This window comes from Heterocephalus glaber, unplaced genomic scaffold (genome assembly GCF_053883595.1).
Source record: "Heterocephalus glaber isolate CG9 unplaced genomic scaffold, H.glaber_assembly_v1.0 deba00001600, whole genome shotgun sequence".
In the NCBI taxonomy this organism is placed as follows: domain Eukaryota; kingdom Metazoa; phylum Chordata; class Mammalia; order Rodentia; family Bathyergidae; genus Heterocephalus; species Heterocephalus glaber.
The window spans coordinates 39,254,741-39,278,174 of NW_028258372.1; the positions used below are offsets into that span (position 1 = coordinate 39,254,741).

At 54.4% G+C, this 23,434-nt stretch overlaps 1 protein-coding gene across 7 annotated transcripts in view; it reads left to right on the forward strand.

Moving 5' to 3' along the window:
- Positions 1 to 23,434, forward strand: part of Ppfia4 (PPFI scaffold protein A4) — a 75,370-nt gene that overhangs the window by 749 nt on the left and 51,187 nt on the right. For 6 of the 7 annotated variants that reach the window (XR_015444230.1, XR_015444231.1, XR_002388555.2 and 3 more), the window contains exons 2-13: positions 10,944 to 11,579; positions 15,497 to 15,598; positions 15,986 to 16,150; positions 16,399 to 16,473; positions 16,699 to 16,788; positions 17,431 to 17,622; positions 17,905 to 18,051; positions 18,293 to 18,427; positions 20,205 to 20,288; positions 20,578 to 20,709; positions 20,943 to 21,005; positions 21,637 to 21,728. Coding sequence is in view for 2 of the 7 variants with exons in the window: in XM_021242349.2 (XP_021098008.2) it covers positions 11,346 to 11,579; positions 15,497 to 15,598; positions 15,986 to 16,150; positions 16,399 to 16,473; positions 16,699 to 16,788; positions 17,431 to 17,622; positions 17,905 to 18,051; positions 18,293 to 18,427; positions 20,205 to 20,288; positions 20,578 to 20,709; positions 20,943 to 21,005; positions 21,637 to 21,728 (1,511 nt within the window). In the remaining 5 variants the exon portion in view is untranslated. The remainder of the gene's footprint in view (positions 1 to 10,943; positions 11,580 to 15,496; positions 15,599 to 15,985; positions 16,151 to 16,398; positions 16,474 to 16,698; positions 16,789 to 17,430; positions 17,623 to 17,904; positions 18,052 to 18,292; positions 18,428 to 20,204; positions 20,289 to 20,577; positions 20,710 to 20,942; positions 21,006 to 21,636; positions 21,729 to 23,434) is intronic. The other variant, XR_002388557.2, reaches the window with a different exon arrangement.

Consider the following 23,434-nt stretch of genomic DNA (forward strand, 5'->3'; position numbering starts at 1 on the left):
CCTTGGGGATGAGAAGAGGGGTGATGTCCAATTTGCAGGGAAGGTGTAGAGTTCGCTCTCAGCTCCTTCGGCTTCGCGGGAGGGGGTGATCTGGCTCGTCTGCTGGTGGGAGCTGGGTGTACTGCGCCCCCATTTCCCCTCCAGAAAAAGCGCCTCTCGGCTCACCCGAGGGCCGACTCTACTCCTTTGGGCAAGCGCTTCTGCGAGGTTGAGGTCTGCGTACTTCCCAGGTGTCTTACTCCTTCCCGCTTGCTTCATTACACCCTTGTTACTGGCTACCGCCGACTCTCCATTCCTGGAACGGCCAGGCTCAGCCTGTGCCAGAGATGTCCCCATCTCCGCAGTGCCAGGGCGGTGGGGTGGAAGGAGCGGCCACCAGAGGCCTGGTGGGGGTGGGGATGAGGGTGGGCACAACAGGAAAAGACAGCTGGGATAGAGATTCCTGAACTGGGGGTTGGGAATAGGGAGCTGACTTTTGGCCGCGCAGTAGGGATAGTCTCATCTCCGGTATAGATCTTGACGGTTTGATGGTGGGTAGAGAGAGAGGTCGGGCTGGAGGACTTGGAAACGTGGTGTGGGTGGTTTTCTTTGAGAAGGAGGAGTGATCCAGGACCAAGTGCCACTAGACGCTGATGTCACCTTTGAGACAGATGTGCTGGTGGTGTTCCTTAGAGGGGTAGGGGACTTGAGGCTGCCCTTCAGCTCTATGAGGAGAGCAAGTCGTTTAGGAAGAGGTTCTGTGTAGCAAGGAGATCCCCTCCCGGAGTGAGCTGAAGGGGCCCCTCCAGGAGCTCTGTTTCAGGGTTCTGCAGCTGTTTCCAGAGTAGTTAGGACTGTTTCACTTAGTACTGTGTTCAGCATCCAGCCGACCTTTATTGGGTACCCACTCTGTGCCAGAGACCATACTACATGCTTGGTCTTCTGCGGGCAATTTAGGGTCGTGGAACAGTTGGAAGATACCCACAGTAGGCACATATAATAGGCACCCTGTTAGCATTCTCCCCTCCTATGCACAAGTTAGTTACATTGCTATTGGATTAGCCAAAGACAGAGTTTTAACTCCATTCCAGCCCATGAAGTCTCTACCACTAACTAGTCAGGTAGTCCCAGGGAAGCTGCCTGAGCAAAAAGACAGTTTGAATGATTTCCCTTGGTTCTTTACTGATTGTGTCCTGAGGAGGCTTCCTGGGATAAGTGATAGCTCAGAGTAATGAGAGGATGGCTTGCACAGTGGTTACTGGGGCTCAAGAATGCACTAGACACTCACTGAGGGAGATACCATCTTGGGAAGATGGAGGAGTGTGGGGCAGGGCCTGGAGGGGACCTCATCCTGTGGGGCTTGGGTGTGTGCTGCTGAGCACATCAAGATGTCAGAGTGTATGAGGTCTGGCTGCTGAGTTGTGAAGGGGGGATTGATTGGAGGGGCCGGGCAGGGCAGGGCAGGGCAGGCAGGCAGCCTCCTGGATCTCCTCTGAGCTGATTGCTGAAACCTTAGAGTTAGAAAGAGTTATCAGGGATTTGCTGTGGGTCCTTTCTGATCATCTGAAAATAGCAGGGCTGGAGCTGGGACAGGATGAGTAGTGAAGCTATGGTGCCAATGAGTCAGGGGTAAAGACTCAGAGGGAGTGGGTGCAAAGGGGGCTTTAAAGATATGGGGGAGCGCTGGGGGTATAGCTCAGTGGTAGTGACCTTGTCTAGCATGTCTCATTCCATCTTCAGCGCTGAGAAACAAAACACAAACCCACGAATAAATAAATACCCCCCCCCCCAAACACACACAAAACCTTCACACAAGATGTGGAGAACAAGCTGGGCTTTCTTATGCCAGGGATATTCTCCTTGGGGGCTTAGGCTCTACTGTGTTGAGCACAAGGTGTGGTGACCAAGTAGTGTAGAGTTGTGTGTGTGTGTGTGCGCGCACGCACGTGCAAGAGTGTGCTTCGGATGGGGTGTGCCAAGGGGAGGAGTTGTTGAGGAATAGGGAGGATTAAAGGAATGGAAGCTGCCTCAGAGCCTGGGTCCCAGGTAGGGGACTGAGAGAAATGGAGAGGAAGGAGTGGGGTCAGAGGGAGGCATGAAGTCGCCATCTGTCCCCCCTTTGGCCTGCTAGCTCACTGACCTATAATTAGCTGTGGAGGGCATACTGTGTTGGCTCACAGGAGCATGGCACTTCGGGTGGCCTGCAAGATAAAAAGGACTCAGATGGGCCATGGTGCTATGCTGAGGACTCAGGACCACGGCCTCTCTGAGTACTGTACTCCAAGAGGGGTTGCTTCTAGGTGATCTCAGCGTTTGTTGTCCTCGCACGGGCCTGAGGGAACTGAGAATGTCACTGAGGGGAAATAGCAGCAGGACAAGGAGCTCCATGCGAGGCTGCTGTGAGACTTAAGGACCAACACACCCTGAGGACTCCCCTCTTGTCCTTGCCTGGCTGCTGCTGGCTGTACGCCCATGACTGCTAGCCAGAGCTTGAGTGCTGCAGACCTGGGCCTTCTCGAAGGTGTCTTCTGTCCCCTCAGAAGCCAGCGCTAGCACAGGGCAGCTGCCTGCCTTTCCCTTGGAGGCTGAGAGGCCTTTCCTGGAGCCTCTTCATTCTGAGGGAGCTGGAGGAGAAACTCCCATCAGTTAATTCAATCAGTCCTACTACCAAGTAGTAGGTGCTTAGTACTGACCCCCAGGCAGGAGACTCAAGATTCGGTCTCATGCTATCTTTATTGCTCTGCAACAACTACACGTGTATCTGTGCTTCTTCAAGTTACCTGTGAACTTCCTAAGGGTTGAGCTGTATCTCTTGAATGTCTTGTGTGTCGGTAACAGTATTGGATTGGTGAAAATCACTCAGTGAGTGAGTGTTGGATTGAACTGAAGAGATTCTGGCCCCATGGGTTCTATGAAGCAGGGCCTCCTTGCAACTAGAAATATTTAACCTGGAGCAGAGAAGCCTCCGGAGACCCAGGATACCTCATGGGGGAGTCAGATTCTGTAGGTAGCAGATAAAGTGAAAATCCCCCAATCCTTCACAAAACATGGTCTATGGGTTTAGGTTTTTAACCCTGAATAATAGTATAAATGTATAGATTTAGTATATATTATGTACATTTTTTGTATAAATATGTAATGCATATATCATCATTGTACAGTGATTTAAAAAGAGTATGTCCAATGTGATTTTGTAGTTAAGTATCAGATGAAATAGCTTTTTTGTTGCTTCATTTGCTCAGCCAGAAGAATTAAATTCTTGTAAATTAAATGCATATCTGAAAAACTTCCTTAGAATGACCAAACTTTCCTCATTTAGTAGTGAGTCCTCTTGTTCCTGAGGGATAATCAAGTAAAGACTAAACTGGGAAGGATGTTGTGAGGGGAACCCCCGTGCTGGGTGGGCGGGCGAGGGACTCTGTAGTCCCAGGCAGGGGTTGGCTGGGGATGGTTGCTGGATGGAGGGGTCCTTGGCAGCTGCTCCAGAAGAGAGCTCTCCTGTGATTGGTTAAAGGAACACTGCTGAGAGTTTCAGAAGAGAGCTCTCCTGTGATTGGCTAAAAGGAACAGTGCTAAGCGTGGGGGGTCTGGAGAGGGAGGCCTGGCCCAGGACTTGGTGTGTGCTATTCCTTGAGAGTAGGAACTATGGGAGGTGCAGGGGTGACTCCAGCTGTTTCTCATGGACAAGGAGTCCTGGGCCTGGGAGATCCTGTAGTGCATCTCTGGTAGGATGTGTGTGTGTGTGTGTGTGTGTGTGTGTGTGTGTGTGTGTGTGATCAAAAGAGTATGCTGGGCTCAGTTCCATGATCTCTGCTCACACCAGGTCAGCTCTGGAGTGCTTGCACGTTTTGGCCCCGTCTGGGGTACAGCACCTGGAACATGGACCTCCTGTGCTCTTGGGAGCACACATGATTTCATGACCACAATCATATGCAGTCGTGAGCCCTGACACAGGATTACCAACACGCACCCACCAACACAGTTTTCTCGTCTGTACACACCTACTCACCTTCACACACACTCTTAGGACTGTTTGCACCACCACACACATTCTCTGTCCCTCTTCCATGACCACACACATGCATCATGTATTCTCACGACTGCACACTTGTGTGCTGTATCACATGAATATACATGACCCCCCTCACATTCTCTTTTTCACAAATACACACACAGTCTTGTGACCACATACGCATGCACACTTTTTGTGATACTGACATTTCTTGGGCCAGTTCTGCACTCTAGCCCTTTTATGCCCTGGCACCTGGCTGCATCGTGGTCAGTACTATTTTCTCCTACACAACAGCTCCCCAGTCTTGTGGCTGATCTACTAATGCAGCGACTTTTAAGCAGTTTTTTTTAATCACTGAAGGACCCTGTTTAATATTTGACCCACATGGACATTTGGTTTTGAAAGATTTTTATTCTCCAAATATACCACACTACTTTGTTTCTTCTTTGCCAAATATTATTTGAGGACATGTATGTTAGTTAATTAATCAGCAGAAGATGGCTTGGGTTGCTGCACTCAGTAAGTTTAGTAAAAGCTGCTTGTTGTGTTCAGTGGTTCAGTGGTTCAGTGGTGGTCTGGGTAAGTATATGATCTCTACAAGACACTGGATTGTAGAAAATGATCAGTGGTCCTGGTGTCACCTGTGTAGCCTTCCCAAAATAAAGAAAAAATGTCACAAACTAAGCATTTCTGTAAAAAGTACTTAAATCAGACAAGGGATCTCTCTCTGTTTTCCCAGGACTGGGGATTGAACCCAGGGCTTTCACACTGACCTGCATCCATATCCCATCACCATCCTTCCTATCCCTAGGCGCCCCCCTTTTTTTGGTACCAGGGATCGAACTTGGGACCTTGTGCTTGCGAGGCCTGTGGCAGAGCCTCCCCCCTTCCACTTTTTTTTTTTTTTTTTGGTACCGGGGATCAAACTCGGGTCCTTGCGCTTGCACAGCAGGTGGCGAAACCACTGAGCTAAATCCCTGGCCTCCCCCTCCACTTTTAAGGGTCTCACTATTAGCCCAGGGTGGGGTCAAACTTGGGATCTTCCTACCTCAGCCTCCCAGAATGCTAGGTTTTTCTAACCTCTTTTTAGACTGGGAATCCTTTTATACAAATGAAACCTTAATCAGATTTGGAGTTTATGGGATCGAGGTGATGGGATTAAATAAAGAAGAGAGGATCAGAGTCCTTGGAGCTTATCATACCCTTCTCCCATTCCACCACCCAGTCAGCCCCTCAAGGAACTCCATCATAAAGCCAAGCTTGTAATCTCGGTCTGAAGTTTAGAGGCAGCTGTGATGGCTGTAATTTAGGTGTAACTGAAGAGGAACTATTTTGGAGGTGCACAGAGGCTTGTAGCCCCCCTTTCCCACTAGTATCTGACATTAATCCTCTTGGGATGGGATAGTCAGGGCGACCATACTGCTATGTGTGCCTGGGACAGATGTGTTGTCACATGGGATTGTCATCTGGCCCTCAGAGGGGCCAGGCTGGACTGCAGATTGTCCACTCACCCAAGGGCCAGGCTGAATCTTGAGAAGAGGTGACCTGTGGCTCTGGGGCAGCTGGAGAGTTGGGCTTCACAGAGTCAGGTCCCCGGGAGCTCCTCAGGGAAGCCAATGCATGCTTCTGTGTCCTCTGAAAAAGGGCCTGGCATTGGGGAACTGAGGCCCAGAGCCAGCAGCTGGTGCCGACCTGTGCCTGGGCCGTATTTGCTGCTTCTCAGAACTGTTTCTTGTCTGCTGTTCTCTCCTTTGAGCCTCATGACAACCTGTGAGGTTGCTGAGTGTGTTGTGTGCTGCAGCCTTCATTTTCCACCTGTGCACACCTGTGGCCGGAGAGGCTGAGTCTCACTGGTGGTCTTGTAGGAGCCCCAGAGGACTGAGTGCTTCTGAAGACCTTTGTGGCCAGCAGGGAGAAACTCTAGAGCTTGTCCAAGACTTTATTCTCTGGGAATGGATTCCTGTAGCTAGGTGGATTTTTTATTTTCTTATTGCACGTACAGTGGGCCCAGTCTAGAGGGCTTTGAGAGTGTGCTTAGCTCTCAGCTGCTGTCAGTTAGCAGAGAGCATGCGTGTCCACTGGGCACCTGTCCCAACACATGGATGGTGACTCTGCTCATCCTTCTTCGAGCTCTCTGAGGGGGGTCCGTGATCACCCCCACTGCACAGAGGGGAACTGAGGCCCAGAGAGGTTAAGTGGCTTCCCGGGGAGGAGCCTGTGTGGAGACCCACAAGTCTGTGCCAGAATCTGCCTTTCAAGACAGGAGTGACCCCCAGCCTGCTTCCCAGAAGATGTAGCTTTCAGAGGGCAAGTTAAATGACCCTGTGCCCAGGCCTGGAGCCAGGCTTTCCTGCTTTGGAGTTCTGCTTTGAAGTCGGCGAGGGATGGACTTTCCAGAAACCCCTCTCACTGTCACACGCCTGCACTCAGTTCCATTCAGGCTAGGGCCATGTCAGAGCATCCAGAGCCAAGGAGGATGTGGTTCTTACTGCAGATAAGGTGATGGGAAGTAAGCTGGGTGCCAGAGAGAGGTGAAGGAAGGGCTGTACTGAGTCAATGAAGGGCAAATCGTACGGGTTGGAGGAAATCTGAAGAGGCTCCGTGGTGGAAGTGGTACTCGAGACGAGTTTAGAAGGGCGATCCAGGTTCACTAGAGAGGCAGGAGAGACTGGGGTCAGGCCAGGTGAGGAGCAGAAGGCTGGGAGCAGTAGTGGCTCCTGGAGCACGCGAGTGAGCAGGGCTGGGCGAGGTGGCTGAATGGGGCTTTTGGAGGAGTTTGATGGAGGCTGGGGTTCTTGGGGTGCTGAGCTAGACAAGGGAGGAAAAGAAGCAGCCTCAGAGTGAGAGGAAAGGTGGGCAGCCTCAGGGCACAGGCAGGGGGACTTCAGTACGCCTGAGGGTAGTGTGTGAAAACCCGTAGGAAGCTGGGAGCAGTGGCCTGGAAGGAAGTCTGTCCCTGCAGTGCCTGCGGGAATGTGGGGTGGATGTGGGGGATGCAGGGAGGCAGCTCACACCTGGGTGTGGAGTGTTAGAATGGAGCCAGCCAGGGGCAGAGGGAGAGAGGCAGGTGAGTGGCGGATGGGGCCGGGGAGAGGAGTCACTGTCAGTGGAGAAGTGGCTGCTCTGTCCATGATGGCTCCCAGCAGAAGCCTTTCCCAGGCTTGAGGAGGAGAGGTAGAGGGTGGGCCAAGACGACCTGTCCCCAGACTGCCATCACCCGGATGAGAATGGAAAGGGCTAGGCCCAGGTGCTTTGGTTCCGTGGAGGAGACATGATGTCATCTCCATGCTTCCTCTTCTACTACCCCCACCTCTTTGGAGCCAGGCAGTTGAGGCAAATCCTGCTTCTTCCTTTTACTAGCTGTGAGACTTTTACTAGTTGTTTATACATCTTGGAGTACCAGTTCTCACATCTTTGAAGTGGGAAGAAGCATTACATCCTCTGCCTGAGGAATCTTGAGGATTAGAATCCACAGTTAGTACAAGTCAGCTGACAGTGTAGTCCTGGGCATGTGCTAAGTATTAGTAAGTGCTAGCAGCTACCAGAATCATTCTTACTTTCCCGGATGAGCACCTTACCCATTTCTCCAGGCCCCACCCTTCCTGCCGTTGAAGGGATGACCCTACCCTTTGCCCCTCAGCTCTGAAGGGGTTCCCACCTCAGGCTCCCTCTGCCCAGCTCCCTCTGCTCCACTCAGACTGGAGAGCAGTTCCCAGCGCTGCAGCCTGGCCCTGCAGCCTCGGCCTTGCTGAGCTAGCTCCCATTGGTGGGGCCTGCCATCTGGTAGGACAGTGGGGAGCCGGGCCTGTGTGTGAGACCAGCTGGAGCATCAGACCCAAGCGCAGGTCCTTCCTGTTTGTTAGGAAAAGGTGGGGGTGTCTCTGGGAAACCAAAGATGCCTCTGAGTTCTCCATTCTGTGTTTTGAAAGCCAGAGGCTCACTTTTGCTCTGGCCCCTCCCTACACTCCCTCTCTCTCTCTCTCTCTCTCTCTCTCTCTCTCTCTCTCCCTCTCTCTCTCCCTCTCTCTCTCTGTCATGCCCACTCACTCTTGCGCCTCTTCTGCTCTTTCACAGTTCTCCTGGCAAAGCCCCTTGCAAATGCTTGCTTGGGAGGAGCTGGCAGCTTTCACCTCTGAATCAGGACCTAGAGGTGTTACTTAGAATTGTGCAGGGAGTTGAGGAGGCTTCTCCTAGGCTGAGATGATAATTGCGCTATTTAAAGTCAGCCTGGGAGCCAGAGGGAGCCAGGTGTCCCTGTGTGGCTGTCCCTGGGGTCCTGTCTGTTCGCTGGTTTGTGTAGTGGGCAGGCAGGGCAGGAGGCCCCGGGCAGTCATCTCAGGGGTATCTGTCTGGCATCCCTGTCTGGGCTTATCTTCAGCCAGCTCCCCGTGCCTCTTGGCCAGAAGTAGACTCACTGCCTGGCACCAGGTTTGGAGGCACCAGGCTGGGAAAGGCCCGGTGGCACCAAAGCCAGCTTCTCCATTGCCAAAATGACCAGGAGGATTTAGGCAGGCCAAGTAGGATCACATGGTCAGCACCTCACAGAGGGCAGCTTGTTTTCCCCTCCTGAGAACTTTCCCAGCCCCTTTACTGTTGGGAGCTTTAAAAACTGTACGCACCAAGGGCCGGGGATTTGGCTCAGTGGGTCCGCCATCAGCCTTGCAAGTGCAAGGTCCCGAGTTCAATCCCTGGTACCAAACAAAACAAAACTGTACCCACCGGCCTGGTCTCGCATGAAAGGATATCCCCCCCCCCGCCCCCGTGGGGGTGCATTCTACTTTTCTGAGCTCTGCTCATCCACAATCTCATCCCTCTAAGGCAGGCAAAGCAAAGGTTGTGGGTTCCATCTCACAGCAGAGGCTTTAGTAGTGGTGACAAGTCCAAGGTCATCTGGCTGGTCTCTGGCAGAACTGCAGCCCCATCTCCTAAGGCCCAGCTGTGGGTTTTTCCTTTGCACTGCAGCCTGCCTGGGAATCTGCTGGGCTGAGCCATTCCCAGGTTCCTGAGCTGAGCACACTGTGCAGGATCTTCTCCGGAGGGCAGCCTCGGCCACAACAGCCCTTCCTGGCCTGGTCTCCTCTTTGGTCTTTCATTTCTTTTTGATATGAGTGAGTGAGTGAGTGGAGGAATAGAGAGAATGTAGGTGCAGCTCTTGATGAGTTTGGAGCATCCAGGGTGAAAGGGCCTGGGCACCATGATGGGAGATGAGGAAGCACGCTATTAGCAGAGTGAGATGGCAGCTCCACAGGCTGCTCTGTGGGTGAGCGCTGAGTGTGGGCTGGCCCAGCAGCAGTGCTGGTGAGGAAGGTAGGATGCAGGCCAGGGTTCTGCCTTTCACCTTGGTAACTTCTTGGGGGGCCCTGCCTTCCACAGTGGGTCACCAACTAGGGTGAGGGCTCTTCCCTGGTGGAGTTTGCGCCCAGTGTCTATGTCTGGGGGCACATGTGTGGCTGTGTGTGTGTGTGCACGAGCGCATGCGTGTCCACCCTAGGTCTCTGTGTACCTGGCTCTGCATCCTTGTGTGTGTACATGTGCACACTTGCTGGCTCAGGCTAAGCCCCTCTGCAAATGGCTGTGGGTGTGAGCTCTGGAGTCTTCCAGCTGGTGCTTTAGCTTTCATCAGATCCGGCCTCACATTCCTCCCTGCCTCCCTCTGACTCCCCTTGTTCTGCCTAGACCTTCACGACCCTGAGGGAGGACCTGAGGAAAGAGACAAGGCCTCTTCTGCTTCCCCCACCAGACTCCCACCTGCCACTCTCCCGCTTCTCACCTTGCACTGGGTCCTGATGCCACCTCCACTCTAACCCTCCCAGTCAGCCCGTTCTCACTCCCGGGTGGACGGTGGCTGCTCCAGTGTGTCTTGAAAAGGGAGAGGGAGAGGAAAGAAGGAAAGCAGCATTTGTGGAGGTCTCCAGTGTACCCACCACTGTGCTGGGGGCTCTGCACCTCTTCAGAGCTCTCCAGCAACAGGGAGACCTGAAGACGCTCCCTTGGAAAACCGGTGAGGTTAGTGACCATCTAGTGGTGGCCCAGACCTTGGAGGCCGACTGTGGGCAGAGAAGTTCCCAGCTGAGTGCTGCTTTCCTCCTTTGCCTTTGCTCTCCTCTGGGCACCACTAAAGCCAGGCTGTGCACAAGCTGACCATGGTAGCAGGTGACTTCCAGCAGGGCTATGTTACTTCCAGCAATGGATAGTTACGTGGAGGGAGCACAGGTGGCCCCACCCGGAGTGCCCCTCCATCCTTCATCCCAGTTCGGCACAGAGGTGGAAGTTATGAAGCCGGAACCAAAGGCTGCTGTCCTCAGGCCTGTGTCTGGGCCCCTTGGCAGGTTTCAAAAGTGGGAAATGATTTCAGCCAGCGCCTCCTCCCTGAATTATGGGCAGTGCAGCAGGCCAGGGTTCCCTGCCTGCCCCAGTGCCCAGCCTGTGCCTCTCCAGGGCCTGTTGTGCCAGTGGTCAGGGCAGGAACTGCTCCGCCCCTCTTTCCTATGGGCCCCCAGGAGCCCCAACCACTGAGCCCTTTAACGCCCTCAGCTCTTGCCTCGGCTTGAGCGTGCAAGTGCAGGTGAGGGCTGTAGGGAGACGGCCCAGACCCTGTTTCCTCCCCCGCCACACTCGAGTCTCCACACGGCTCTGGGCAGCCAGCCGGCTGCTCCCCTACCGCTGACTGAATCATTTCTATATTTGGCCAGCGAGCCACGTGGGCGGGGGAGCCACTGCGGCTGCACTTCCGACAGCTGGGGGCGGCGGCAGAGGCTGGGCAGTGGGCCTGTGCAGATTGCTCGGGGCGCTGAGCTGAGCCGGAGCCCAGGAGCCGAGCCGAGAAGGGGCCCGCGCCCACCCCTCCCGCGCCTCCCCAGGCTCAGGGTCGCCTCCTCCGCCCCACCGCACCCTGCCCTTCTCCCTTCCCGTCTGCTCCGCGGGTCCTCAAAGGCGCTCTCTTCTTCCACAGACCACACCACCTGCCCTCCGGAAACCATGGGTGTCGCTAGGCCCAGCCCGGACTCTGCCAGGCTCCGGTGCTCAGTCTGAGATAAGCCCTGGCCCAGCCCTGCTCCCTTCGTCTGTCATGGCCGCGCTCCGATGCTGTCCGCCGGTTTGGGCACACAGGGCACCCAGCCCCAGCCCCGAGAGGTTAAGCCAGGCTTTCTGGCTCCGTTCCACCGGGGAACTGCAGGCCCCAGGCTCCTTTCAGAGCAAGAACAATTGATGGCATGGGAGAAGCCCCTGCCCACCTGCCCACTCTCCTGGCACTGCCCACTCTGAGACCCATGCACAGGGTCCTCCTGCAGCTGCCAACCCCGTGAGTCCCTCCCCGTCCCCTGACGCTGAGAAGGCCCTGCCCACCCCCACCATGTGTGAGGTGATGCCCACTATCAACGAGGGGGACCCGTTGGGCCCCCCGCATGGCGCCGATGCTGACGCCAACTTTGAGCAGCTGATGGTGAACATGCTGGATGAGCGGGAGAAGTTGCTGGAGTCCCTTCGTGAGAGTCAGGAAACCTTGGCAGTCACGCAGAGCCGGCTGCAGGACGCCCTGCACGAGCGGGACCAGCTCCAGCGCCACCTTAACTCCGCCCTCCCCCAGGTAAGGCACCGCCCTCGGCCCCCTCCCCTCAGCCACTTGGGCGCACAGCTCATCTGCGTCTATCTGCATATAAATACTGGGATTCAAGGAGCAGGTGTGCTCCATCTTCCTACATAAATCATTCCCTGTCACCCTCAGGCTCCTCCGCCAGGAATTGGCTTCACTTGGCAAAAAACGATGGGCTTGCGCTTTGATGCGGGGAGAAACCCAGCTGTAGTTTCCAATTGCAGTGAGGCCAGACTGCCAGTAGGTGGCACCCTAGACTGCAAAGAAATCTCAGTTCTGCCTTCTCGCCAAAGCCCCTAGTCTTAGAGGTGGTGGTGGATGAGGTAGCGGGGAATCTCAGAAAGTGGAGGTGAGAGAAGAGATCTCCTAGTCCAGCTTCCCTGTTCCACATTTGAAAAGCAAGAGCTGTCACATTACAGGCAGAAGCACGGTATCTTACCCCATTTCTTGATCCTTAACAGCACTGACACTCACTATAATGTGGTCACCATTTATTGCATATTTTCTATGGATTGAGCACTCTATGGATTCCCAAATCTCACAACGATGAAGTTGGTAGTATTCTCACAATGATCTTGTTTTACAAATGAAGAAACTAGAGTTTGGGGAGAGTGCTCAGTTGCTCATGACTGTGCAGTTGGTAGGTGGTCAAAGCAGGAGTGGAACTCCAAAGAGTTGCGTTTTGCGACCCTAGCATATTTCTACTTTACCATATTGGCCCTGGGGCTCTGGGTTGCCTCCTACGTAGCCCTTTGGTAGATATTCCAGGTGAAATGCGTGGACCTAGGGTGGAGAGCGAACAGGATCTTCCCGGGTTAGTCAGGCCTAGGGAGGGGTGGGGTTCGTCAGTCTTTGAGCACAGGGCTCATAGTGACTGCGTGGACCTAGGAGGAAGGTGAGCATCAAAACCAGGAGGGGCACCTGCATAGCACACCCGAGCTGCTGGGCTTGGGGAGGCAGCCGCAGGAGCTGAGCAGCCCAAGCTTCAGTCCAGACCTCTGCCTGGGTATGAGGAGAAGAACCAGGCGTGGGCCTGGTGGGTGAGGAAGACAGAGTCCTGTGAGGCTTTCTCATGAGAATATGGAGCCCTGGTGACAAGGTGGGTTGGGCGGGGGTGGGTGGGGGTGGGCGGGCCCCTCCTACCCTCCTACCTCTCTGGGAAGGAGGCCCTGAACTTGCCCTGGATGAATGAGCCAGTTCCTGCCCCAAGGAGCTCAGACACTGGAAAGGAGACACAGGACCTAGAGGACTAGAGGAGAATGTAGACAGTAAGAGAGGCCCAAAGGGTGGTTAACACATCGCTGATACAAATAGCTGTTTTTGATTGGCTCCTGCTAAGTGATTTCTGTACTTTGGATCATTTAACCCTCACAGCAACTCCTGGAGAAAGGTCTGTCTCACAGATCAGAGAACCAGTTCAGAGAGGTCAGATAAGTTGTCCAAAGTCACACAGCTAAGAAGGGCAGAGGCTGAGCTGAAATGTGATCCCAGGCCTTCCTGATTTCTGACTGGAAGCTTCACAAAGGCAGGGTTTGTATCTTGTCATTGTATCCTTGGTGACCCGGTGAGGACCTGGAACTCATACATATTTGGGGTTGAGTGGTGGACTCCCAAGCTGGTGCTGAATGAGGTTTTTTTTGAGACACGGTCTTGCTATGTAGTGCAGGCTGGCCTTGAACTCACTGTGTAGCCCAGGCTGGCCTCAGACTTGCCCCCAAATCCTCCTGCCTCAGCCTCCCAAGTTCTGGGATTACAGGCATACACTACCATGCCTGGCCTGAATGGTTTTCAAGGGAGGGAGGGAGGCTTCCACTGGGGAGTCCAGGAAGGTCCCCAGGAGGCTGGGCTCTTGGTGATGGGCTTTGGAAGGAATCTGCTTCATTCAGGTGGCAGAGAGGGTTGGACTCTGCAGGGAGAGGGAGGCCACCTGGCAAAGCTATGGCGTGCAAAGGCTTGTTGGTGCTTGGAGACAGATAAGTGACCCAGGTGGGCAGAGACTTAGGGTAGAAAGGAGCTATGAGACAGAACTTTGAAAACCAGGGTAGGAAATGCAAGGTATGACTGAAAAATACAGTAAATGTTTAATTATTTAAAAAAATTATTACAGAAAAAGACACATTAATTCCCCTCATTTTTTTTTTTTTTTTTTGGTATTGTGGATCAAACTCAGGACCTTGCGCTTGCAAGGCAGGTGGTGGAACCACTGAGCTAAATCCCCAGCCCTCCCCTAATTTTAAATACACTTATCCCATTGTTCTTGCCACTTTCTGAAGCAGTTCTGCAGTCCTCTTTTGTGTCTATAGTTGCAAATCAAAACATTTACCTCTTATGGTCATTTTGACTTTGGGGAAGAACCGGAAGTCCCACAGTGCCAGATCTGGTGAATAAGGTAGATGAGGGCACAGTGTAATATTTTTATAAGACTGCATTTCTGTTGGATGCCACTCAGCAGCAGCATTCACTGAATTTTGATCACATCTTATAAGATGCTCATGAAAGAGGACTCCAGATCTGCTTCAGAAAGCAGCAAGAACGATGGGATAAGTATGTTCGAAGTGAGGGGAGGATTTGGGGGGGGATTAATGGCAATGTGTTTTTTACTGTAATAATTTTTTAAAAATTTAACATTCACCGTGTGTTTTGGGCACACCACACGTGTGCCTAGCTCTGTGAACTGGGAGGTCTTCCTGGCAGATGGGTTAGAGTCGGGGGCGCAGGGTCCTGAGGTGGGAAGACCCAGCTGCTACTGAGGTTGAGGCAAGAGAGCAGAGTGGATCACAGCCCTCTTGTCACAGCACAGGGCTGGGGGCAGGCCACTGAGTGCTGTCTCTGCGGACAAGTTCACGTGCGTGTGTGTGAGCGTGTGAAAGTGTGACTGTGCATGCATGTGTGTGAGCTGAGGGCTCAGGCCCAGGCCTCTGCTTCCAGGGTGTGGAATGCTGGCCCTTGGCTGCCCTTGGCCATGGCCTTGTCGAAGGGCAGTAATAAAGGAAGAAGGCCAGAGGGTCTCGCTTGCTCATGCTTCCTGCCTGGTCTGGAGTGAGAAGGGGGTCTGCTTTGGGAATTCTTCCTTTGGTGATGAATTTAGGGTGTGCAAGGGAGCCTGACATGCGGAGCAAGGCCACAGCTGTTCAGTCCCCAGAGTTCAGGTCATGTAACTGAGAACCTTCCCTGAGTCTGGTGAGGGCGGTTTAATAGATAAGAGCCTGGCCGGCCTCTCACCTCTAGGTGCTGGTGCTGGCCCAAGACAGTGGCTTGGAAGTCTCTGAAAGGGTCTGGGCCTACCAGCATGGTGGGTCCCCCTGAAGACATACGTGGTGCGCAGATCCTCAGTAAAGCCAGGGCTGGTGCTGTGGCATCAGGAGGGGGCTCCCAAGAAGCTAGAGCTAAACCCACATGCTAGCTGGTTCCGCAGGCCCTCTTGCTCCAGTGTGTGTGGGGACAGTCCTTCTATTCCTTATTCGCCAGCCACCTGCGGCTTGCAGAGCCCAGGGAAGGGGTGGGAGGGAGCTTCCTGGGGCCCACTCAGATGAAGGCTGCAGCACAGCCTTCCCTTCCGTCTCGAACATCCGTGTGCTGCTGTGTGGACCCCACTCTGCCAAACCGGAACCAGCCTTGCCCGCCCTCCGTCTGTTTCTGAAGGAAAAGACACTGACATGGAAAGGCTGAGTGGGCCTGGAGAGGGAGGGCTGTGGAGCAGACTCGGTGACTGAGACATACTGGACGGCACAGTGGCCTCAGAGCCACGGACCCCGGGGAAGCTCACGTCAGCAGTCAGTGCGATGGTCTGGAAGTCTCCAGGGCCAGGTGGAAGTCGGGGGTGGGTGAAAGGAGCCCCGCATGGACTCGGGCATGCAGGACACTGCTCAGGGCACAAATCCCCAAGCACTGAGAGGCCCTGGGATTTTCAGGAATTTGCCACCCTAACCCGGGAGCTGAGCATGTGTCGGGAACAGCTTCTAGAGCGGGAGGAAGAGATATCAGAGCTGAAAGCGGAGCGGAACAACACAAGGGTAAGTGGGGACGACCTGGGTGTGTGTGTGTGTGTGTGTGTGTGTGTGTGTGCCTACACCTCCATCATAGAAGGAGGGCCAGGCCAGGCCAGGCCAGGGACAGCCTTGGCCCCATCCTGACCTCACTTCCTCTGTCACCACCAGTGACCACCAGTGCTCGGCTTTTCTCCCGTCATTCTGGTCAGGGTCCGGGAGGAGAGGGCAGGGCAGCGGAGTTGGGGTGGGTGTTTAGTTTGGGGGCGGCGACTTACCACGTGGAAGGATTTCAGCACTGTCACACTGGTGTGGCTGTACTTATGTCGACTGGGTGATCTGATGGGCCCTGCTTGTAGCCCCTGAAGTGCATACTCACAGCTGTCCCTCCTGGCCTCCACTGCTCCCTGCCAGCTGCTTCTGGAACATCTGGAGTGCCTGGTGTCCCGCCACGAGCGCTCCCTGCGGATGACCGTGGTGAAACGCCAGGCCCAGTCCCCTTCGGGGGTCTCCAGTGAGGTGGAGGTGCTGAAGGCCCTCAAGTCGCTGTTTGAGCACCACAAGGCCCTGGACGAGAAGGTACCACCCGGCCCTGCTCTCTCCCTGGAGCCTCCAGTGTCCCTTTTCAGCATAAGTATTTAGGAAGAACTCTTCTAGCTTCAGGACTGGCTTCCTCCTTCCATTGGCCTAACTTCATGTCCTTCTCAGTTCCCTCCTGGGAACTGCCTTTGGGAGGCCCTCATTTCCCCTCAGACCCGACAGCAGACCAAGCCAGCCTGAGTTCAGTGGAGCCCCTTCCTTCCTCCATCTCTCCTTACCTTGGACAGGTACGGGAGCGGCTCCGGGCAGCACTGGAGCGAGTTACCACCTTGGAGGAGCAGCTGGCAGGTGCGCACCAGCAGGTAAGCTTCCTGTCCACACCCAGTCTGCAGACCACAGCTCCTGGAAGCCTGGAAGGTTCACCCCTAGCTTCGCTGTGCTCCTCGTCAGATTTGTCCCCACGGTGGCTGGTTACTGGTAACCAAGGCTTGGGCCAGGCCCCCCTTTCCAGGAGTAGGGGCTGAAGAAGGATCTGGATGTGTAGGAAGTTCTTTTTGACTCACTGTGCTGGGTGCTGTGCCTGACAGGTGTCTGCCCTGCAGCAGGGGGCAGGGGTTCGGGATGGAGCAGCAGAAGAGGAGGGGACTATGGAGCTGGGACCAAAACGCCTATGGAAGGTGGGTAAAGGAGTGCTCTATTCCCCACGGCAGGAATGGGAGGCCTTGCCTGCCTGAGCCCAATAGAATCACTGCTGGAATTAAATATGGGGCTCTCTGCAATATCCCCACTTCTTTTTCCTTCTCTCCACTCCATCTGCAAAGAAATGTATAGATTTTGTTTTTTTTTTTTTTTTTGGTACTGGGAATCGAACTCACGACCTTGTGCTTGCAAGTCAGGTGCAGTGCCTCTGAGCTAAATCCCTGGCCCAGAAATGTATAGATTTTGATTTTGTGCAAGGCACATATGGTATGCTCGCCCACTGAATTGTTAGGGGTTGTCTGCCTTTGTATGTCAGCCTCAGGCAAGGTTCCTTCCCTCTTGGAGTCTTTGTGCCCCTAATTTGTCCTTTCTGGGTTGCAAGAGGCTGAGTGAGATAGCAGCTACAGGTAGAAAGTTGCTTCCCAAGAAATACGCAGGAGAGCATGGGTGTTTGGTCCTTGTCAGGAATAAACTCCTGGGGGCCGGGAGCAGGGAGGTGGACCCAATGTGTGCCCCAGTGGTGCAGAGCAGCGATCTGCTGTGGCTGCCACCTCCCGGGGTGGGGCACAGGGAGGGAACCCTGGGCCCCATGACTAACTGATGGCTCCCTGTCCCTGGAGGAGGACCTGGGCCGGGTAGAGGAGCTACAGGAGCTCCTGGAGAAGCAAAACTTTGAGTTGAGCCAGGCCCGAGAGCGACTGGTCACCCTGACAGCAACTGTGGCAGAACTTGAAGAGGACCTGGGCACAGCCCGCCGGGACCTTATTAAGTCAGAGGAGCTGAGCAGCAAGCACCAGCGGGACCTCCGTGAGGTAAGTCAGGTCCACCCCTGCTCTCAGTTCCCTCATCTTGCCGGATGCAGGTCCTTGGCATTCAAGAGGGTGTGGCAGAGGTCCAGACAAGAGCTGAGAGTGTAAGACTGAAAACTCAGTGGGTCCAGTGTGGGAGGAGTGATGGGATGGTTGGGCCATAGACAGGCACTGAGAGGGGAGAGTGTAGATCACACCCTGTCCATGACTTGGAAGGGAGGTGCAGGGAGGAGGGGCAAGGAAAAGGTGGTGACCTTCTCTCTCCTCCCCTCTCCTCCCGCTCAGGCTCTGGCCCAGAAGGAGGACATGGAGGAGCGAATCACCACACTGGAGAAACGCTACCTGGCTGCTCAGCGTGAGGCCACATCCATCCATGACCTGAACGACAGACTGGAGAATGAGCTGGCCAACAAGGAGTCCCTGCACCGTCAGGTAACTCCTCCAGATGCGGCGGGGATTGCACTTGCCACCAGAGGTCCCGGTGATTTTGCCAGAACCACCTCTCGGTGGCCCAGGAGCCCCTGAGGTCCTGCAGGTCCCCTCAGGAAAGAAGTCAAGAATCAAGCTCGTCCTTCGCTACTTCTGACCTGTCACCCATTCCCTGCTGAGGCTGGGGCAGGGTGGGGAGTCCTGGTGCTCTCTCTAGATCACTTCTCCACCCCTGCCTTGCTAGTGCGAGGAGAAGGTCCGGCACTTACAGGAGCTGCTGGAGGTGGCAGAGCAGAAGCTGCAGCAGACAATGCGCAAGGCAGAGACGCTGCCAGAGGTGGAGGCTGAGCTGGCCCAGAGGATTGCAGCCCTCACCAAGGCAAGTGGACCAGGGCCTGGGATCTGCCACTGTCCCCGAGTCCCGAGCTCTTATGAAGCCCAGCTGGCCTTGGTGTTTGCCAGGGTCTGTCTTTCTGGCACCTTAGGAGGCACACTGGGCCTCGAGCCAGAGAACTGCTTCCCACTGCGTGATGCTAGGAAACACACGACCTAGCATCTTTCAGGGGGAAGAGCAATCCCCGCTGCCCTCTTCCCACAGGGATGTGCCAATCTCACAGGAAGGAGGGGTAAAAATACCTTAAGGAGAAGAGACTACACTGATGTAAAGTATTTGTATTATCATTGACACCAATAGAGTTGAGACTTCTTTTTCATTGGGGCTGGAGTGGAAAGATTAGGATTTGTATTTCTGGAAAGATGAAATGGGAAGAGATATATGATTAATATGACCAAGTCTGTGTATTCCCGGAGGGTTATTTGTGGGTTGAGCACATCTTTCTTTAACAGCTGAAGCATTCTAGATCTAGAGGCCACCCCTGGTTGCTTGCAGGCTGCAGCTTTAGGATGAATAAAAGGGAATATCATTTTACCTAATGAAGAGGTAACTTTATGGAATAATCCTAAGAGGGTGCAGGCTGAAAACACATAGGTTCTGGAGGAGTTAGGTAACTGCATGGACACGCTGAGAGTTAAAAAGAATTTAGGCGTCTTTTCAGCTGGATAGAGTCTTTGTGGGGTGGGTTGTAATGCAATGAGGATCACTATAACTGTAACCAGGAAGAGAAGGAATCCAGTGTTTAGGAAGCACCTGGCCCTGGAGCCTCTGAAGGAGAGAGGCTGGCCAGTGTGCTAGCATGGCAGCTTGGTGCTCTGGGAGGGAACCCGAAGCCTGACTGTGCCTTAGTAGACCCAGGGCCAAGTCTGCTTCTGCCACTGGGAAAAGTCACCCCTAACCACACCTAGGTGTCCTTATCTCCATGATGGTGCAGTTGGCCTGGGGTCTATCTTTCTGGCCCTAGGAATTAAGGGCAAGGCTTAAACTACAGCAGAAGATGTTATGTGTGGGGTGGGAACAGAACCTGACGAGAAGGGATAGGCTGAAGTGATTAATAGATTCAAGTGAGTCACAGCAGGAGAATTTTAAGGCTGGATTTCCTGACTGTGAGATGGGTGACATTCTAGAGTATCCTGTCAGCAGAAACAGTAGGGTCTCCATCTCTGGAGGTACACGAATGGCAAGAGAGATTGCTCTGCCTGGGCTGGCTTCGTACAAAGGTGATGACCATGGCAAATCTAGTATGCTGAGTGCTTATTGTGTTCTGAATGTTTGCCAAGATTATTTCCTTCAGTCCCAACAATGGTCCAGTGCGTACAGGTGGTGTTATTGTCCATTTTATAGTTGAGGAAACTGAGGCACATAGATGTTCAGGGACTTGGCCAAGGTCCGAGAGGGGACCAGGATTTGAACCCAGGCTATCTGACTTGAGTCCATGCTCTCAAGTGCAGTTCCATCTACCTGGAGGCACAGAGGTCATATGTGGTAGTTTCTACTTTCAAGTGGAGCTTTCTCTGGAAACATGACTGATGGTCTTTATTGCCAGCTTTGAATGGGAAAGAAGTGGAGGACCTGGCAGGGGTCAGGTGCTTGGGAGGAAAGGCAGTGGGAAATTGCAGTTCACACCAAGATGATAGAAAGAAGAAGGCTGGGGTTGCTTGGAACCTGCAGCCCGAATCCCCAAGACTGCGCAGCACCAGGGCCAGTGGGGTATGGGGCTGAGGCAAGAGGAACAGAGATCTCTAGCCATCCCTGTCCCTAGGCTGAAGAGCGACACGGAAACATTGAGGAGCATCTGAGGCAGCTGGAAGGGCAGCTGGAGGAGAAGAACCAGGAGCTGGCAAGGGTGAGGGCAGCAGGCTGGCCTCTCCCAGCAGCCCCAGGGGCAGGCTCCCCGGATGGTCTGTTGGGGCGTGGAGTGAGCAGAGGAAGGGCCTGGTAGGGAGACAGCCACACAGGGGCAGGGAGGCCTGTGGGGTGAGGGGTAGGAGGTGGCCGGGAGATGTGGAGAGGGCCTCCCTGTGGACCAGAAAGGCACTGGCAATGAGGGCAGAGGCCAGTGGAATGACTGGGTCCCAGGGAGGGCAGCGACAAAGCTCTGAGGTGGCTTGGTGCAAGGTGGGCCGGCTGTACAGGTGCGCCAGCGGGAGAAGATGAATGAGGACCACAACAAGCGGCTGTCAGACACCGTGGACCGGCTGCTTAGCGAGTCAAATGAGCGCCTGCAGCTGCATCTCAAAGAGCGCATGACGGCCCTGGAGGAGAAGGTGTGGTGGGCGGGGCGGGGCCGGAGGGGCGGAGTTGGGATGTGATAGGTCAGTGGGGTTGGTCAGGGGCGGGGTGGAGAGGCGGGGAGGGGCGGAGCTGAAGCCAGGGAGTAGGGGGTGGGAGGCCTGCAGAAGTGGGCTGGGAGAGCAGGCCTGCCTGGGGAGCGCTCCCAGCTGGGAAGAGCAGTGAGCTTGTGGGTGGGGGTCTTTGGCTCATAGCTGGTCTCCCCTAGAACACCCTGATCCAGGAGCTGGAGAGCTCCCAGCGCCAGATCGAGGAGCAGCATCACCACAAGGTACCCAGCGCTGGCCCCGACGCCCAGCCTGGAGGGCCCGGGTGTGGTGAGGAGAGGACGCAGGCGCCTCTTCACGCACCTGCTCCGATACCGATACCCAGCGCTTCGTTTGCTCCTGTGTCAGGCCATGCACATAAGTTACGTCATCGTGCTTCACTGCAGCCCAACACAGTAGCTACGCCATTCCCCAGAGTGAAAAAATACTCTGAGACCATCAGCATAGGGCCAGGGAAGGGCTCAGCCCAAGGACTCGGAGTGGCCTCAAACCCTGGTGAGGCAAGATCCAGCGACTGGGGAGGATTTGCCATCGCCCTGCCTCAGCATGTGTGGGAGCTCTGCTGCCCGGCCCCGCCTGCCAGTCCGTGAGGGTCAGCAGCCTATTCCAGCAGAGGCCTAACCCAGACAGAACCTGCCTGACCCAGCCCCTCTGCAGACCTTCTGCTCCCTTCCCAGTTGGTGCCTCTTCTCCTCAGTGCCCTGTGTGGCCTGGCCTGGGCGCCTGGCTTTGGCCTTTGCCGTGAATTCTTCTGGTGCTCCCCGACTCTGCTGTCCTCTCTGACGCTCTCTGATTCCCACTCTCCCCTCTCTGCCCCTCCCGGCCCCTGCCCCACCCTGGGTCTGCCTGGCACAGGGCCACCTGTCTGAAGAGATTGAGAAGCTACGTCAAGAGGTGGACCAGCTGAAGGGTCGAGGGGGGCCGTTTGTGGATGGCGTCCACTCCAGGTACTGGAACTCAAGAGGCAGGCGCGTGGGGCGGGGTCCTGCATGGACCCTGAGGAAGGAGACTTCCCCCATCAAAGACCAACCAGGACCTCCAGGTCCTCCTCCTGTCCGGGGTGGGACACTGAAGCTCAGAGAGTTGGGCAGTTAGGAAGGGAGCACCTGTCCTCTAAGGGTGCTGAGAGGGAAGAAAGCAGAGGATACTGCTTCCTCACTGCTGTGTTTCTTGTGCCTTTGACAAGGGCATGCCCTGGTCGAGGGGTCTGCCAAGTCGTATGCCCTCCCACGCCCCCAAGCCCACTGTACAGAGTGCTCACTCCAGTGAGAGAGACTGAACCGAGGCAGGAAAGTTTTCCTTACTGCTGGGAGTTGGGATGCCATGGTCCCTGTAGAGTTCCAGCATCCCTTTACCTGAAAACAGTACAAGAGATGGAGAATGAAAGTTTTGCTCGTGCCTTAGAGAATCTCTGGATTTTTCTCCACATTTTGTAAAGCAGTTGGCCTTGAACTCAGACCTCAAGCCTGCCCTCAATTCTTAGGCCAGAGAGGTAGGGTGAAGATGGAAAGGACCGGAATGGTGGTTAGTGGCACTGAAGGTTCAGGGCTCCTGGCTGTTTTCTCTCCCAACCAAAGTCTCTTAGGTTAGAACTTTGGTGGTTTTCTTCGGTCAGTGCTTGTGTTATATTAGGGAAGTTTGGACCAGTTACTATGAAGAAAGGTTAGAGGAAATAGGTATGTGTGGAGAATGAGGGAAAAAATGAGCTTGAGAGGAGAAACCTGGGATGTAGAGTGGTAGAAACTTAAGTGTCATCTTCAAGTTCATCAGGAATTACTGTAGCGGTATAGGAGTATAAAGAGAAGCAAGGAACGGAGACATAAAATTGTAGCTGGGATTCTACTTTTTCCTTCCTGTAGGTGACCAGAAGGGCCACCCTTCATTTAATAAGACCTGTCCTAGAATATTCCAAGTCATTTTCCACCCTATGCTTTCCCTACTTGTTGGGAATTCTTAGATTTGACTGTACAATAACCGGACCCATCACTGCACTGGGGCTGAGTTACAGTGGAAAAGAGGGGGCTCACCTAGCTGCCAGCTGAGAAAGCACAGGGGAGAAACATCACAGGGGAGGCTTCTGGACTCTCCAGACTGCTCCTGGAGCCCTAAAATCAAACTGGTTTCTCTGTCCTGTGCCTCTCATACAGCATTGAGGGCCCCCCAAAGCTTCCTAAGGATGGGGAGGGTATGCTGGGTGGAACTTTAGCTAGATTAGGAACCCAGTCTAGGTTATTGGAGGACCCAAGGAGAGAGTCACTGGGGGAGACCAAGGAACCAAGACCAGAGAGTTAAAAGGACCTTCAGGTCCTCCCTGGACCCTTCTGGTGCTCGGAGCCCCCTGCGCCATGCTTGGCAGAAGGCCAGAGAACCTCCACTTCAATACCTGACCAAGAGCAGAACTTTTAAAAAGCATAATAAACCAAGAGAAGATCCTCCTTATGCAAAATGGAAAGCTGCTCCCTAGAACTTTCTCCCCTAGGTGATTCTGACCCTGGAGCGGCAGAGCCTAAGTCTAATTGGGGGCTTACGTGGCAGCCCTACAAACACGCATGAGAGCGGTGTGTCCGGTTAAGACCTCTTCTCCGAGCAGAAGCCCCCTGACTCTTGGGGCTCAGTGGGTGCCGGGTGGGTCTCTCGGTCCTCAGGACCTGTC